Source organism: Hyperolius riggenbachi, chromosome 2 (assembly GCF_040937935.1).
Source record: "Hyperolius riggenbachi isolate aHypRig1 chromosome 2, aHypRig1.pri, whole genome shotgun sequence".
In the NCBI taxonomy this organism is placed as follows: Eukaryota; Metazoa; Chordata; class Amphibia; order Anura; family Hyperoliidae; genus Hyperolius; species Hyperolius riggenbachi.
Window position 1 is genome coordinate 264,639,635 of NC_090647.1, and position 18,227 is coordinate 264,657,861.

General features: G+C 42.9%; 1 protein-coding gene across 1 annotated transcript in view; it reads left to right on the top strand.

Moving 5' to 3' along the window:
- LOC137544961 (multidrug and toxin extrusion protein 2-like) overlaps positions 1–18,227 on the top strand; it is a 113,354-nt gene that overhangs the window by 81,506 nt on the left and 13,621 nt on the right. The window contains exons 13-14 of the mRNA XM_068266059.1: positions 11,620–11,748; positions 17,621–17,715. Coding sequence (XP_068122160.1) covers positions 11,620–11,748; positions 17,621–17,715 — 224 coding nt within the window. The remainder of the gene's footprint in view (positions 1–11,619; positions 11,749–17,620; positions 17,716–18,227) is intronic.

An 18,227-nucleotide genomic window follows, 5' to 3' on the forward strand; every position in this document is an offset into this window, starting at 1 on the left:
ATTTTTTTTTACAAATATATAATACATATATTTCTTTCTTTTAGATTGCACAATCACTATTTTTCTTTTTTCCAACTGACTTTTTACTATGTTCTGTTTTTATTTATAAAGTTACATTCATTTTAATAATAATATTCAACTTATGGAAAAAAAAACCTAGCCAAAAATGAGGGAACATGCAGGATGCTTATTTGAGGGTCTCATTAGGTAGAGCTTCATGTTGGTGGTTTGAGAGTGCAAAAGTTTCTTACTGTAACGACCTTACCTTCCAGCAGCGTGTCCCGCGGTGTCTCCAGTGGCGAGACTTCCACTCCGGCATCTTCTGATGGCATCCCTCCAGCGGTGGCACGCGTGCGCAGATCCTCCAGTCAGACGCGTGTGGTGCAGAGCAGCCTTTATAGGCTGAGGAGGCGTGTCTGACGGAGGGGCTGTTATCCTAGGGGCGGGATCTTACTCTGACTTGTGGGTATTTTAAGCCAAGTGAGACAGTTTGCTGGTTCTTGGCCCTTAGCTAGTGAGAATCTTGAGAGCTACATTTCATATATTGTGCATCAGCACGATATATATGTACTCTAGTCAGTCAGTGTATATATTGTAGTATTGTAATTCTATTATTGTATGTTATTGTGTACCGACCTTTGCCTGCCTTTTGACTACGAATCTGCCTAGCTCCTCTGTACTACTGCCATCTGATTACTGTTACATTGCCGTCTGCTCACGTGAATGACCCCGGCCTGTCTTTGACTACGCTATTCTCACTCGAACTGTGTTTTGCACTTGTTACGCTAGCCCTGTTCACATATCAGCGTGATATTATCAAGGCCCATAAAAAATATGGAGGAGCTGCAAGACCAGATTTTGACACTCGCAGGAACTGTCAATTACCTCACTGAGCAGGTTGCCACTCAGCAGATGCAGTTGACTCAATTGTCTAATACGCTCGCTCAGATGAATCTTTCTGCTAATGCCAATAATCAGCAGGCTTCTCCAAGTGCTCCTATTCTACCTATTATTGAACCTAAAATGCCCTTACCCGAGAAATTTTCAGGTTTACGGTCTAATTTTAGTAATTTCCAGAATTGTTGTTTATCATATGTTGAAGTTAGGGCTAGATCTTCTGGAACCGAATCACAGAAGATCACCCTAATAAAGACTTTACTTCAGGGTGACTCTCAGACTTGGGCCTATGGCTATGGCCACAGTTTATGCCAATCCTGACATTACAGCCACTGCTACCTGCAAGCTAAGAGACCTCCATCAGGGTCGACATACTGCGGAGGAGTATGCTGCCGAGTTCAGGAAGTGGTCTGTTTCTGTTGAATGGGGTGGAGCAGCATTTTTGGATCACTTTCTTTTTGGTCTGTCTGGTTCCGTGAATGATATGCTAGTTAGCCATCCGGAACCAAAAACCTTGGAGGATGCTATTTCCTTAGCTATATGGGTAGACAGATGGATTAGATACCTTCGACAGGGGAAAACATATCCCTCTTTAAGTAACTCTGCTAGACAGAGCAGCGCCTCTTCCATAACCACTGAAGAGCCTATGCAGCTGGGGCACTCTAAGCTCTCTCCTGCAGAAAAGCTTAGGAGAAGACAGGAAGGTCTTTGTATGCATTGTAGGGAAAAAGGTCATTTTGCTCAGGCTTGTTCTGCTAAAAAGATACAGGAAAACTTCAGCGCCTAAGTGAAGTAAGGGGACTTAACTTGGGTGAGCAGCATTCTCCCCTTAAAATCAATAAAGTTTTATTGCCAGTCACTATTTTTTGGGACCATAAGTCCTTGCATTCTCAGGCTTTCATAGATTCCAGGGCAGCTGGTAACTTCATGGATTCTGTCCTCGCTGCTGAATTGGGTATTCCTGCTGTACCTTTGCAGAACAAGCTTTTTGTCACGGCGATAGACGACACTCCCTTGCAAGCCAAGACACCCATTTCCATTACTCCTGAAGTCTCTCTGCAGGTTGGGGTTATGCATTTGGAACAAATCCAGTTTTACATACTTAGAATGCCTTCTAGTCCTCTGGTTCTCGGTTTGCCGTGGTTGCAGATTCACAACCCCTGCATCGATTGGTGTAGCGGACAACTCACCAGTTGGTCACCTGGTTGTCAGGGGTTGTGTTTAAAAAATATTCCACTTTTAAGTTTAGGGGTGAGGCCTAATGATATTCCACCACCTTATCAAGACTTCTCTGATGTTTTCTCCCCACAATCTGCTGATAAATTACCTCCACATAGACCATATGACTGTCCCATTGAATTGTTGCCTGGTACTATGCCTCCTCGGGGTCATCTTTATAATCTGACTGGTCCTGAAAAATTGGCCATGAAAGAATACAGTATATTAAGGAGAATTTAGATAAGGGATTTATTCGACCTTCTACGTCTCCAGCTGGGGCAGGCTTATTTTTTGTGGAGAAGAAGGATTGAGGATTACGTCCTTGCATTGACTATAGGGGGCTTAACAAAATTACAGTTAAAAATCGGTACCCTCTACCTTTGATTGATGACCTTTTCCCCCAGGTTTCATGAGCTAGGATTGTTTCCAAATTAGATTTACGAGGTGCATACAACCTGATAAGAATACGACAGGGCGATGAATGGAAGACAGCCTTTAACACACAAGATGGGCATTATGAGTACCTTGCGATGCCTTTTAGGCTTTGTAATGCCCCTGCTGTCTTCCAGGACTTTGTAAATGATCTTTTCAGAGATGTGTTGGGTAAATTTGTCGTGATTTACTAAGATTATATTCTTATCTATTCTAGCACACTGTTAGAACATCGGGATCATGTAAGGTTTGTGTTGTAGAAATGAGGGAAAATTCTTTATTCACTAATTTGGAAAAATGTCCGTTTGAGGTTACTCAGGTACCTTTTCTTGGATACATAATTTCTGACACTGGACTTTCTGTGGATCAGAAAAAAGCTCTCAACAGTCTTAGATTGGCCACAGCCTAAGGGACTCAAGGCTATTCAGCGGTTCCTAGGGTTCACCAACTACTATCGTAAATTCATCAGGAATTTCTCTACGTTGGTCTACGAGAAAGGATGCAGACCCGGTCAATTGGCCTGCACAGGCTTGTAAAGCTTTTTCTGAGCTGAAGTCCGCTTTTTGTGCTCATCCAGATGTTACTTTGCCGTTCTTTGTTGAGGTTGATGCCTCTGAGGTCAGAGTGGGAGCAGTTCTCTCTCAATTCTCTCTCAATTTTCTGGTCATCCCGGACATATGCATCCCTGTGCGTTTTTTTCTAAAAAAAATTTCATCAGCCAAACGTAACTATGATATAGGCAAGAGAGAAATTTTGGCTGTAAGGATAGCTTTCGAGGAGTGGAGGTATTGGTTGGAGGCAGTTTATCCTGTTACGGTTTACACCGATCAAAAAAAATCTAGAGTATATAGAAGGGGCTAAAAGGCTTAATCCCAGACAGGCACGTTGGGCAATGTTCTTTTCTCGATTTAACTTTATAATTACATATAAACCGGGTTCCAAAAATGTGAAGGCTGATGCCTTGTCTAGAAGCTTTGAAACTGAAATCGCTCTACCTACTACTCCTGAGAGAATTTTGCCTTCAAATTGAATTCTTGCTGCGGTTCATACTACAGGATTTCCTGATTTGCTTGGTTCCTTACAGTCTTTTCAGCAAGAGAGTCCTTCTGGGAAACCACCTGATGTGGACTATGTTCCCTTACATCTGCGTCTTCAGATACTGCAACTGTTTAATGAGTCTAAATTGGCAGGGCATCCTGGTGAGACTAAGACATTAGAACTTTTGTCTCGCTATGTGTGGTGGACTTCACTCAAAAAGGACTGTAAGACTTTTGTGGCTGCCTGTGCCACTTGTGCTAAAAATAAGTCCTCTCGGATCGCTCCCCGAGGCCACCTCATGCCTCTACCCATTCCATCCAGACCTTGGTCCCATTTATCAATGGATTTTGTGGTGGATTTACCTCCCTCTGGTGGTAAAAAGGTAATCTGGGTTATCATAGATCATTTCAGTAAAATGGCTCATTTTATACCTCTCACAGGGTTACCCTCTGCTAAGGAATTGGCCAAATTATTTGTGGTCCATGTGTTCCGGTTACATGGGATTCCAGAAAATATTGTATCAGACCGGGGAGTTCAGTTTGTCTCTTGCTTTTGGCGTGCTTTCAGTGCTATGTTGGGAATTACCTTGTCTTATTCTTTTGGTTACCATCCAGAAACTAATGGGCAAACTGAAAGAACTAATCAATCCTTAGAACAATACCTCCCTTGTTTTGTGTCAGATTGTCAGGAATCATGGCTTGACTTTTCCATAGTCTAAAATGCAATTTGGATGCTGTAATAAAGTAAAGTACAGTATGTATACCATTTTAGCTCTTGATGGGTCTACACTCATTTCTGCCTTTTTGTCCTTTCCACTGTCTTCAATTTATAGTTATTAGATTATTTTATGAAACCTGCAATACAGCAATCAATTTTCAATACAAATGATCTGATTGTACTGTGTACTGTGTTTTATCTATACATTTTTACATAGTTTACACTTAAATAAATAATAAACAGGCATGCCAAATGTTTCTGTCAACATCATAGCTCCACCCAGGAGATATTAAGCCTATCAAAGTTAGCAGCTGCTGATCAATTACTTGGCAGCTGTTTAATTAACCAACAGCCGAAAGACTTTCAATGGCTCAATTTAACTTCTTCCTTGAGTCACTGGAGGTTTGCATCATAGGAACATTTTTGGTCATCTCTGAAAGAGGATTATTGGATCCAAATTTACTAAAGAGATGGGTTGCATATTGCACTCCCTAGCTTTAGTGCTGTCACAATTGCCTAAACAGTGGGTGACCAGCAGCAAAAATCAGAAGTTTGAACACTTTTGGAGCTGTGCCCTGCTGCTACTGTAGCCGTCCATAACTCCATTGATATTACTAGGGAAACAGTGCACAGTGGCCATGTTGTCTATTCATTGCCAAGCCTCACACTGGCAAAAAGGTGCCTAGTCTTCACATTTATCAAATAAATGTGAGCAGACAGACAGTATGATGGCTCTCAGTGCCACATTTGACAGCACTATGTACACCTTGCTTGTGCACATATTATTCTGTTAGTTATTGGGGTTTGCACTTTCATGTAACATTACATAGCATAAGTGAATCACCCTTAGGGCTTGATTCACAGAACCACGATAAGACAAATATCACACCTTATCAAAGATATTGGGCTTGATTCACTAAACAGTGATAACTCATATCACGGGCGCGCTAGCGCTCTCGCGCGCAATTTCACAGTTTCGGGCGCAATAAAAAATTTCCATGCGAAAACGGACGTGGATTTTACGCTAAAACTCGCGTTTGCACGCAGAAACGCTAGCGTGACCATATCAGTTGTCATGGTTTAGTGAATCAAGCCCCTTATCAGAGTAGCATAGCGAGCGCTACAAACTTATGCCTGCTAATTGGCAATGGCACAAGTCCTGCCCTGAGCCCCTGCGGGTTTGTAGCACTCGCTATGCTACTTTAAAAAGGGGCTTGATTCACTAAACCGTGATAGCTCATATCACGGCCGCGCTAGCGTTTTCCTGCGCAATTTAGTGTGTCCCGTGCGTTTTCATGTTTTTTGTGCAGAATCGTGAATTTTCACACGCAATCGCGGGCGCAGAATCACAACTGCGCACAAAAACGTGAAATTGCACATGGAAACGCTAGCGTGGCCTTGATATGAGTTATCACGGTTTTGTGAATCAAGCCCAAGGGGTTAACTTTTGATAATGTGTGATAACTTTTGATAACGTGTGATATCTTTGATAAGGTGTGATATTTGTCTTATCACAGTTTAGTGAATCAAGCCCTTCCTGTGTTGAATCACCCTTGCACCCTTCCTGTGTTGCTTCCTTCCTTCCTTCATTCCTTCCTGTGTTGCTTTTTTTTAATCTGTATGTGTTTCCATACAGTAAGAGATGTTTGATAAATATGTAATGTGTGGTAAATTACCTCATGCGTTTTTTGTCTTTTTTTTTTTTTTTTTTTTTTGAGTATTCACTAAGATTTTCACATATGGGTCTTGATTCACTAAACCGTGATAAGTTTAGTTGCCAAACATTGATAGAGGTCTCTACTGAGAGTTTGCGCGGGGGTCACACCCGAGCCAATACTATTTTTTCTTATGTCTGGGTTATTTTTATGCCAAAGATGACAGTAATGTTGTGTTTTGATTCTGAAATATATGGGCCTGCGAGCCTATCCACCAGCGAAACCAGTCATGTCAAATGTTACTAAATGTTTTGGCGCTGCCATGGTTCGGCAAGCGCCACCGTTTGTTTGTATGTTAAAAATGTCAATAAAAATTATACTTTAAAAAAAAAAAACGTGATAAGTTAAGTGTCACACCTTATCAAAGTTATCACACGTTATCAAAGTTAACACGCCTTATCAGAGTAGCACAGCGAGCGCTACGAACCCACAGGGGCTCAAGGCAGAATGAGTGCCATTGCCAATTAGCAGGCACAAGTTCTTAGCGCTCGTTTTGCTAATCTGATAAGGCGTGTTAACTTTGATAACGTGTGATAACTTTTGATAACATGTGATAACTTTGATAACGTCTGATAACGTGTGATAACTTTGATAACGTGTGATAACGTGTGATAACTTTGATAACGTATGATATCTTTGATAAGGTGTGATATTTGTCTTATCATCGTTTAGTAATACAAGCCCATCCGGTAATAGTTATGTGACATTTCATTTGGTATTGTAAATGGAACCCGAGGTGAGAGACATATGGAGGCTGCCATACTTATTTCCTTTTAAACAATATCAGTTGTCTGACATCCTACTGATCTTTCTGGAGTAGTGTCCGAATCACATACCTGAAACAATTATGCAACTTTTCCTGTCAGATTTTTGTCAGAAATATCTGATCTGCATGCTTGTTCAGGGTCTAGAGTATTACAGGCAGAGGATCATCAGGACTGCCAGCAGGGCCGGATTTGCACTTTTTACTGCCCAAAGCCCACCATCACCAGCTGCCCCCGAACTGACAGCGTCCTAAAATCTCTGCCCCCCCCCCCTTCCCCCAACACCACAGGGATTAGATTGTAGGCTCCTCTGAGGACAGTTACTGAAGTGATTGCAGGGATTACATTATAAACTGCTCTGAGGACAGTTAGTGAAGTTATGGGGCCTGATTCACAAAGCGGTGCAAACTTTTTCGCGGACTTTTGTGCGCGCAAAGTGCCGCGATTCGCGCGATCGCGGACTTTTGCGCGCGCAATTTGCCGTGATTTGCGGCAAATTGCGCGCGCAAAAGTCCGCAATTGCGCGAATCGCGGCACATTGCGCGCACAAAACTCCGCGAAAAAGTTTGCACCGCTTTGTGAATCAGGCCCATGGAAGTGATTACACTATAAGCTCCTCTGAGGACAGTTAGTGACATGTTGGCAGGGATTACATTATAAGCTCCTTTGAGGACAGTTAGTGACATGATAGCAGAGATTATATTGTTAGCTCCTTGGCAAGAGGCACATTCAGTGAGTGACAGACAGCTCAAAGATCCCTGTAAGTGCCTGTTCGCGGCCCTTTCATCCCCCGAGTGGCAGATCCGGCTGTTGGTAGCCGCCCACCGCTATGTGCAAACCCTGTGTAGCAGGATGAATGTTCGGCAGGCTAACTTATACTACCATCCTTCTGTCCACAGCCCGCCCCTTGCTTTCCTGGTGCCCTAGGCCATGGCCTTTGTGGCCTTGCCTGAAATCCGTCCATGACTGCCAGGCAAGGTGCATTGTTTAAAAGGAAATAAATATGCCAGTCTCCATATGTCTCTCACCACAGGTTCCCTTTAAGAATTCATGTGGCATTTCATTTGGTATTTGATAAATTATGGCAGCACATGGCAAAATGGAAGACAGATGTGATACACATAACATTTATATACTGGCAAATACACTGCATTGCCTTTAACTTGGAAAAAATAAATGTACATAAAAATGTGTGGTTAGCTATGTTTTTCTTAACCACTTTGAATCCCTTGCTACGCTTATCTACTCCCCACAAAACTTCATCTGAAGCTCAGGGGAGTAAATATGCGTACTTGTGGTAAACAGTGTGCTGTATGCCCAATAAGCTATCTGATTATGCATATAGGGTATCATTTTAACCGTGACAAGTGAGAGAATAGATTTTGTGTTGTTTGACAACTGAGAGCTAAGTCATGTGATTGTTTTTTTACCGGAAAACTGAATGAAAAGCAATAAACTGTTATTTTCATGTACTCTATACCCCTAAATAAATATTTGTAAAAAAAACAAGTGACAGCATTGAAAAGAGAATACATAGTTACCCTAGGGACTTAGCTTTTAAAATATGTATGCCATGAGAGTGTATTACTGTTAATCATGAAGATAAGGGCTTTTAATTACTGATAGAGTACAATGAGAAAACAAAAAACACAAACCAGAAACTAATATATTATCGCCATACATTGTACTAGGAACGTTATTTAAATGTTGAGATAACCAGGACAAATTAGCAAATACAATATGTGGGTTTAACCTATGGTAACATTGTTTATTTAAAAACTATAGTGGATGGAAATGGAGAAATAGTGTATTTTTTCTTTTTTTTTCTAATGTTTCCCTTTAAAATGCACAGATAATAACATAATTACTAAAAGCAAATATCACCCTCACAAAGCATAATTTGTGGCGGAAAAAACAAGATATAGATCATTTACATCTGATGAGTAGCAATAAAGTTATTGGTGAATGAATGGGAGGAGCGCTGAAATGTGAAAATTGCTCTGGTTTTTAAGCAAAAAACCCTGTGGTGCTGAAGTGGTTAAAAGCCTGAATGTAAAAACCTTTGTTAGTTATAATGAAATTTAGATGCAAATTTTATGCTAATTCTATTCAGCTTCGAATTGGACCAATTAAAATCATCAGCTATTTCATGTGATTGGCACAATTCCAAGCTGTATATATTTACAAAAAAACTGTATCAGCTCAAAATCCTTAGCATCTCATTAACCGTATGCTTACTACACAATAATACAATAATATAATTTCAATGTGAGAAAAAGAATATCCAGGAGCCACTTCGCCATCTCAATCTTCAATAAAAGTTTCAACCCTTAATTCAAATCTTCCAATTAAAGAGGCACGGTATACTATAAAAGACATGTAACAGCAATACTTATCAATCTGAGGTAGTGCAGGAGGTGCGGAGGCTGGTCGACGATCGTTTCGCCCCTCTATGAGTGCTTTCTCGAGACCGTATGACCCCTCAAGCCTGCTCACACTTGTATATACCGAAAGCCACACCCTCATTCAACCTCCTTCCCCCAATGGCAGCGCTTACCTTCATCGGGCTCACCTGTAACTCATAAATCAATCACCGCTGATGGAACTTCCCGTGCGTCCATGCTTCCGCCTGCCATTGCTGGAACGCATGTACTTCCGCTTCTACTATTCTCTCCGTCATATAGCACATTCCCATTTATCAACAGGCGTACCACATGACGTACGGCGCAGCCTGCGTGTTGCATACGCCCTGGCATAATCCCGCTGGTGTAACTTCCCATACGTCCATGCTTCCGCATACCATTGCCGGAACGCATTGACTTCCGCTTGTGCTATTTTATCCGTCGTATGGCGTATACCGTCAGGCGTCCATATGACGCCAGGCGTAACTTACATATCGCGTGAGCCCTTGTCAGAACCACTGCCATCTTGTGGGGGTGGCTTGTACTGCCCTATATACAATACTCATGGACACCAGAGACATCTAGTGGCCTTTTTGTATAAGACATCAATACCAACACATTTGTACTTCTAATACAGGGTCTGCAAATCGCATTTAGGCCTTCAGTAGACACAAGTGACTTGTGTCTATGGCAGTGGCAGTGGTTCTGACAAGGGCTCACGCGATATGTAAGTTACGCCTGGCGTCATATGGACGCCTGACGGTATGCGCCATACGACGGATAAAATAGCACAAGCGGAAGTCCATGCGTTACGGCAATGGTATGCGGAAGCATGGACGTATGGGAAGTTACACCAGCGGGATTATGCCAGGGCGTATGCAACACGCAGGCTGTGCCGTACGTCATGTGGTACGCCTGTTGATAAATGGGAATGTGCTATATGACGGAGAGAATAGTAGAAGCGGAAGTCCATGCGTTCCAGCAATGGCAGGCGGAAGCATGGACGCACGGGAAGTTCCATCAGCGGTGATTGATTTATGAGTTACAGGTGAGCCCGATGAAGGTAAGCGCTGCCATTGGGGGAAGGGGGTTGAATGAGGGTGTGGCTTTCGGTATATACAAGTGTGAGCAGGCTTGAGGGGTCATACGGTCTCGAGAAAGCCCTCATAGAGGGGCGAAACGATCGTCGACCAGCCTCCGCACCTCCTGCACTACCTCAGATTGATAAGTATTGCTGTTGCATGTCTTTTATAGTATACCATGCCTCTTTTATTGGAAGATTTGAATTAAAGGTTGAAACTTTTATTGAAGATTGAGATGGCGAAGTGGCTCCTGGATAGTCTTTTTCTCACATTGAAATTATGAAATTATACTGCTTTTCATCCGGATGTTGCCCCGTTGTATGAAATGTATTGAGGAGGTATAAGGCATTTGTGTGCACTCACTCTGCTATCTTCTTTACTGATTGACTGATAATACAATAATATGTTGGATAAGTGTTATACAACATATGTAAAATTAGGAGACTAAATTTCCATTATCTTTCTTTTTTTTCTGAATAGTTTAATTAGGTTCCCCTTTTCTCCTTTCTTTGTTTCCTCCGCGCCCTCTCTCTCCTTCTGAATGAAAACCTGAGATAAGCGAAATGTATAGATTTATATTCACCTGCGGCTTCCTTCAGCCTCTTTAGTTGGTCCCTCAATCGATATGTTCTCGATCCCTTCGCTCTTCCACAGTAGCCAGTCGCACGCCACTGTGCACGATCCCATCTGCACATGCCCCCCTTGATCGCACACCTGTAGCATTCTTTACAGTGAGGGTCTGAGCCCACTTACACAGTTGTGTCTGCTTTTCAGTAACACATCAATGTTACAGATGCTGAAAAGCAGACAGAAGCGGATACAACTGCATTAGTGGGCTCAGGCCTTTACAGTGTTAGCGAACTGCAGATGCGCAGAATGTTCCTGGCCATGGGAGTGCATTTGGGAGCCGAGACCACACATGTGCAGTGGAGTGCAACCGGGCCAATTGGGGAATTTACTGGGTCACACTGCGGGAGAACGGCAATCAAGCAGACCGACTACAGAAGGCTGTTGGAAGCCCCTGGTAAGTATAAATCTATACACTCCATTTATCTCAGTCTTACCAGCTCCAGGTTGGGAGTAAAATGTATTACCACATGCGTTATTTTTGGTGAATTAACACTTATGAAGTATTTACTTCACAATTCAATAATTTACCACACAAGCTGGTATTTTTACTTTCCCTTGCAGTAGCAGCCTTTCTGAATTGACATTTGAAAAAAATGTTCAATAAAATGTGTTTGTTTTTTTTTTGCTTTAATGTATGTGAATAGAACCTAGTGTGTATTTTTCACAATGTTACTCCAAAGCAGTTAAAAGTTTCATTAAACGTCCAATATTCTTTTGTAGGCAGCCTCTGGAGGAGTTCTAAGAGGAACAGGAAGGCAAAAAATCGGTGCTATTACCAATACTATTGGATATTACTGTCTTGGTTTTCCAGTTGCAGTATCATTGATGTTTATAGCAAAGCTTGGTACCATAGGTGAGATAACCAACTATGTGTCAGTGAGGAATTTACAGTATCTACTTAATCTAAATCTGCTTCTATTTGTGTTGATTATTAAAGTAGGAACAGTAGTTGATATCAACAATTGCTTAGGCCGCCCGTCCCTCACCCCGGGTGGCTCCCGGCTAGGCCTCCCCATCTCGCTCCTGCGGCTGGGAGCACTATCCACTTGTGCAGTCACAAAATGCTCCCAGGGATGGGAGCGCTACAGGGGAGCATGCCTGGCTGAGCTGCACATGTGCGATGAATTGCGATTCGGCCAGGCTTTCAGGCTTAATTGTGGAGGAACAAAACCACCTGGGGAGATGGCAAGGGACAAGCGGCCTTAAAGGGATACTGTAGGGGGGTCGGGGGAAAATGAGTTGAACTTACCCGGAGTTTCTAATGGTCCCCCGCAGACATCCTGTGCCCGCGCAGCCACTCACCGATGCTCCGGCCCCGCCTATGGTTCACTTCTGCAATCTCAGACTTTAAAGTCTGAAAACCACTGCGCCTGCGTTGCCGTGTCTTCGCTCCCGCTGACGTCACCAGGAGCATATTGCGCAGGCCCAGTATGGTCTGTAACTGCGCAGTACGCTCCTGGTGACATCAGCGGGAGCGAGGACACGGCAACGCAGGCGCAGTGGTTTTCAGACTTTAAAGTCTGAAATTCCACAAGTGAACTGGAGGCGGGGCCAAAGCATCGGGGAGTGGCTGCGTGGGCACAGGATGTCTGCGGGGGACCATTAGAAACTCCGGGTAAGTTCAACTCATTTCCCCCCGACCCCCCTACAGTATCCCTTTAAGGGGGCTAAAGGAAGCCCCAGGTAAGTATGGAACCTGAGGCGCTTCTCGTCTCAGGTTCCCTTTAAGTATCAAGTGGATTCACGCAAGAATGGGATCTGTTGCTTGTAAAACATTTCATTAGTTTGAGGAAACATAACATCAACTGCAGTGTAAACATGTTTGTGAAGAGTTACATTCTTGCCAAGCTTATTGACATCAAATATGAAGGAAAATACACCAAAATAAGTCACCTATGAAAATTGTAATCCTCTAGATAGCAGATCTAGCTTTTTAGTTGTTTAAACATAACAGATTTAAATCATTTGATGCTATGTGTGCGTTATTTCCTCCGAGAAATCTTCCTCATTCTTGCCCACACAAAGCTATTTTTGGCCTTTCCTGAAACATATCTCAAGGGGAACCTGTGTCAAGTGATGGAAAATAGAATGTGAAAAGATGATGCATGTTGCTTTTGCAATAGATCCATGTCTGGCTTTAGAGTCATTTTTCTTTTCTCTGAAATCGCTTTTTATACAGACTGAAATTTTGGATTGAATCTTAAAGTAAACCCGAATTGAGCATCAGACAAAAAAAAAAACAGATCCTTACCTAGGTAGAAGGAAGCCTCTGGATCCTCTAGAGCAGTGTTTCTCAACATTTTATCGGTGTGTACCCCTTTTAAAACCCTGTAGTCACCAAGTACCCCCTAGCATAGTAAACATTATCACAAGTACCCCTTGACAAATAAATATTTAATCGTAGTACATTATAATTGGTTCTAAACCATTTCCAAGCCTTTACTATTGATTTTAATTGTCTAAAACACTAATTTGGGGTTGTTTAAAATAAGATTTATCATTTTCTAAAACTCTAAATTTGTTATTCTTGGTTAAGTATATCAAGCCCGAGTACCCCCTGAAACCGTTAGAAGTACCCCCTGGGGTACGCGTACCACACGTTGAGAACCTAGGCTCTAGAGGTTTCCTGTGTCCTTCTTGCCCCTATCTTGGCAGCCAGGGACCCTCCTGAAGATCCAGACCATTCTCCTCTTCATGCACGAGCACGGCCATGCTACACCCACGTGAATACGGCTGCACCTGCGGGAAGCAGGAAATTTGGGCGCATGAGGCAGGTGGACAAAAAGGGCGCCGCCATTCACTCCCCTAATAATAAATATCGTTTAATCGGTGCCCAACAGGAAAAAAGGGCGCCGGAGAAAATTAACGTTTTAAAATCGGCGCCCGGAGACTTTTAATGTTTTATAACTGCTTCTCATGATTACACGTTATTTAATGATTTATATTTTCTAAACATTATTTTTAAACGAAAAACAGTACAATATTTTTAAAACATTATTTATAAACGAAAAATTATAAAAAATTTTCTTTTTTAAAATCATTATTTTTAAACGAAAAACCGCACAACATTTTTTAAAACATTATTAATGCTTATCACAGGGGGTCTTAGGTTTAGGCACCACCAGGGGGGTCTTAGGTTTAGGCACCAACAGGGGGGTCTTAGGTTTAGGCACCAACAGGGGGGTCTTAGGTTTAGGCACCAACAGGGGGGTCTTAGGTTTAGGCACCAACAGGGGGGTCTTAGGTTTAGGCACCAACAGGGGGGTCTTAGGTTTAGGCACCAACAGGGGGGTCTAGGGGTTAGGGGTAGGTACAGGGAGGGTTACTTAGTATTTTTTCTTAAAACGTTATACGTTTCACTTTTTAAACGGAAGATTAACGTTTTTATAATTGTCGATTTCATACACATTATTTAATGATTTATAACTTTATAAAACATTATTTTTAAACGAAATATAGCACAATTTATTTTTTAAACGTTATTCATGCTTATCGTTTAAAACCGTGCGCCCTTTTTTCCCGGCGCCCTTTTTTAACGTACGCGCACCTGCGTAGTAGCATGGAGATGATAGAGCACAAGTTCCTCCAGGTAACTGCACAGGGGTGGCCGTACTCATGCAGGTGCAGTATGGCTGCACTCATGTATGAAGAAGAGTGCGGTGGCGAACAGAAATCTGACTGAGGCCTGGTGTACACCAAGCATTTTTGGTAGAGTTTTCAAAAACGCTGCCGCTTGTGAAAACGCTTGGCTAATGCATCTCAATGGGATGGTGCACACCAGCGGTTTGAGGTTTTTAGCAAACCGCAAACGTGGCTCCTGCAGCATATTTGTGGTTTGCAGGTTTCTGCCTCCATGTAAAGTATAGGAAAAGCTCAAACCGCTCTGAAAAACGCTAGATCAGAGCGGTTTTCCAGGCGTTTTTGTTACAGAAGCTGTTCAGTAACAGCTTTACTGTAACAATATATGAAATCTACTACACCAAAAACGCTCCAAAAACGCTAGGCAGTCTCTGAACATGCCTAGAATCAGTGGCATAGCTAGGGTATTTTACACCCGGTGCGAATAATTTACCGCCCCCCCCCCAAAAAAAAAACCCCCGAACCGCGCAAATGGGTGTGGCCATGACATCATTTGGGCGGGGCTAACTGTAATGTAACTGTGTAACAGTAAGGCAGTGGGCTAATATAGGTAGCCAGAATAGTTGCCACCAGTATAGGCTAGCTAGGTAGGTAGATTCCCCCAGTGCAGGTTAGATAAGTAGGTGCCCCCAGTATAGGTTAGATAGGTTGGTGCCCCAAGTATAGATTACATAAGTAGCTTCCCCCAGTATAGGTTTTATAGGTTGTTGCCCCCAGTATAGGTTAGATAGGTAGCTGCCCCCAGTATAGGTTAGATAGGTAGCTGCCCCCCAGAACATTTTAGATTAGGTAGGTGCCCCCCAGTACAGGTTAGATTAAGTAGGTGCCCCCAGTACAGGTTAGATTAAGTAGGTGCCCCACAGTATAGGTTAGATAGGTAGCTGCCCCCTAGCATAGGTTAGATAGGTAGCTGCCCCGGCCCCCAGTATGGGTTAGATAGCTGCCCCCAGTACAGGTTAGATTAGGTAGGTGCCCCCCAGTACAGGTTAGATTAAGTAGGTGCCCCCCAGTATAGGTTAGATAGGTAGCTGCCCCCTAGCATAGGTTAGATAGGTAGGTGCCCCCCAGTATGGGTTAGATAGGTAGCTGCCCCCCAGTACAGGTTAGATTAGGTAGGTGCCCCCCAGTATAGGTTAGATTGGTGGCTGCCCCCCCCCAGTATAGGCTAGATTAGGTAGATGCCCCCCAGTATAGGTAGATTAAGTAGTTGCCCACAGCATAGGAGCTGCCCCCTAGTATAGGTTAGATAGGTAGGTGCTACCTAGTATAGGTTAGGTAGGTAGGTGCCCCCCGTAATGGAGGGGGAAGTCAGCCGTGGGGAGGGCAGCCTGACCTCTCCCTCCCTTCCTCTCCTGGGCCGCCCTCCGTGCTCCCCCCTCCGACTGCAGAGTTAGCACAGGGAAGTGCTGTAAACTGTCCCTGGTTCCAATCGCCGCTCACTCGCCGACGGTTTCCTGCTCTGCATAGACGCTGATACACATGCTGCTTCCTGCTATTACAGTGCCCCCCTCCCTCAGCCTCAGGGCAACCGCACATCACCCCTGACCTGCCAATCTCTCACCCCACCTGGTGCTGGTCGCACTCCCCGCACCCCCCTCATGACACTAGTGCCTAGAATCGCTCTGAAAATCTGCTTCAAAACCCTCTAGAGTTTTGCGGATCTGCTAGAGGTTTTTGGTGTGCACTGGGCCAAACTCTTGTGAGGATCCGTGTGTGGCAATGGTTGGGGCCAGGAGGATGTGGGAAACCTCTGCAGGATCCAGAGTTTTCCCTCTTCTTAGGTAAGTATCTACTTTTTTCATTTTGTTTGCCTTGGGCACACTTTTAATGGTGCTTTGCCCTCCCTACTTACAGTTAAAGCTGCTCCCATTGACCAGCTGGCACCATCTGCAAATGTATTTGTAGGCGAATGTAGGAGGAGCATGACATCTGTACAATTTAAAGAATGTGATAGTATTTTATAAAAAAATAACATGAGAATAAATGGAACCTTGTATAGCCGCGTGCATACCGTGTAAGTGCCTTTAGTTCCTGTATCCATCTGGCTTCAGACTGCAGAAGTAACCTGTCCATGTCACCTTTCCAGATACTAAGATTGCTCTGATCCAGTACAAAAATAAATAAATAAAATAAGTAATTGCATACTTGTTCTTCATGATAAAGTCTAGCTGATGTAGGCTTTACTTTGATTTTAGACATTTTAAATATGGTCATATATTGTTGTTGACATATTGTTATTGATTTTGTTTGGTTTTACCAATGTAAAAACGATGACAACTGCATATCAACAGATTAACTACCCTAGGGGTTGATTCACAAAGGCATGCTAACATAGTTAGCACGCCTAACAGCTTTGGACGTGCAAACTAGAGTGCTAAGTAGTTTGCACGTCTAAAGCTGTTACAGATAACGCACAAAGTTTAGCAGTGCGCCCGGAACGTCACACCGTTCGCATGCTAAGTACTCTTATCACGAACGGTGCAATGTTTCGCATGCACCACGCAGCGCTAGACTTTGCACGTGCAAACTTTTGCGTGCGTATTAGCGCGTGCAAAATGCCTTTGCACGTGCTAATCGGCTTTTCACTGGCATGCTAACACTTCGTACCCTTTAGTGAATCAAGCCCTAGATGTTGTACAACTATAAAGCACATCAGACAGAGGAGAACATTCTGTTGTTTTTAAAAACCTTACCAAAAAGTGTGTGTGCATGTGTTTTGTCTCTTTTAGCACCTTCCCTAGTTCAGGTTATTTAAAGTCCTTTAAAGATGTGGACAAAGTTTCATTTGTATGCGAGTACGGTTGAATATCACGTGGTCTGGGGTGGCATAAGAGACAGTGTTTACATTCAACCTAATAACATTAAAGGCATCTACCAGTTAAATGTATTATACTGTACACAGGCACAACTTATAATAGTTTTTAGAAATCTAATGAAAATAAATATTTGTGTAAGTGATCCAAATGTGATTAGGACCATTATTTTGATGAACCTGCAGCAAAACCATCTTCTCCATATTTAGGAAAAATAACATTGTTTTTAATGATCGTCATAACATTTGTCTTTTTTCATATTGTGTTTTCAAGGTCTCTGGGCGGGATTGTTGTGTCCAGTGTTCCTACAAAATTTCATTTATGTACCGTATATTGTTTGCATGAACTGGAATAAGGCCTGTGAAGAGGTGATGTACCTATTTGTTTACTCACAATGATGAACGTAAGGCAAAATTTCAGATCAGTCTAAACAAATAAATATGTATAATTTAAAAATCATAATCAGAATAATAAACAGTCTAGGCTAATCCTCAGTGGGAAGGTGGGACTACATACCAATATACAGCAATATATAGCTATAGGAAGTGTTTTTGATGCTAATACCATGATAATTAACGTGGGTGTCCTGATCCTGAATAATTTACTACATTCTACTATATGGCATTATGGTTCCTGTTTCCTGCTGGAATATTGCTTGTTTTAAAGGGAACCCGAGGCAGTTCGTGTGTGTGTGTGTGTGGGGCGGGGGGGGGGGGGGCAGATGGGACACAAAGGCATGTTCTATGCCTCATGACATGCCTCTGTATCCCCACACCGTCGTTCTCTGCCCCCACCACCACGCTATAGCCCCCCGAGATCAGCGACATTATTTGTCGGTATCTTGGAGGTAAACATGGGGGATGCTCAAAACGCCCACTAG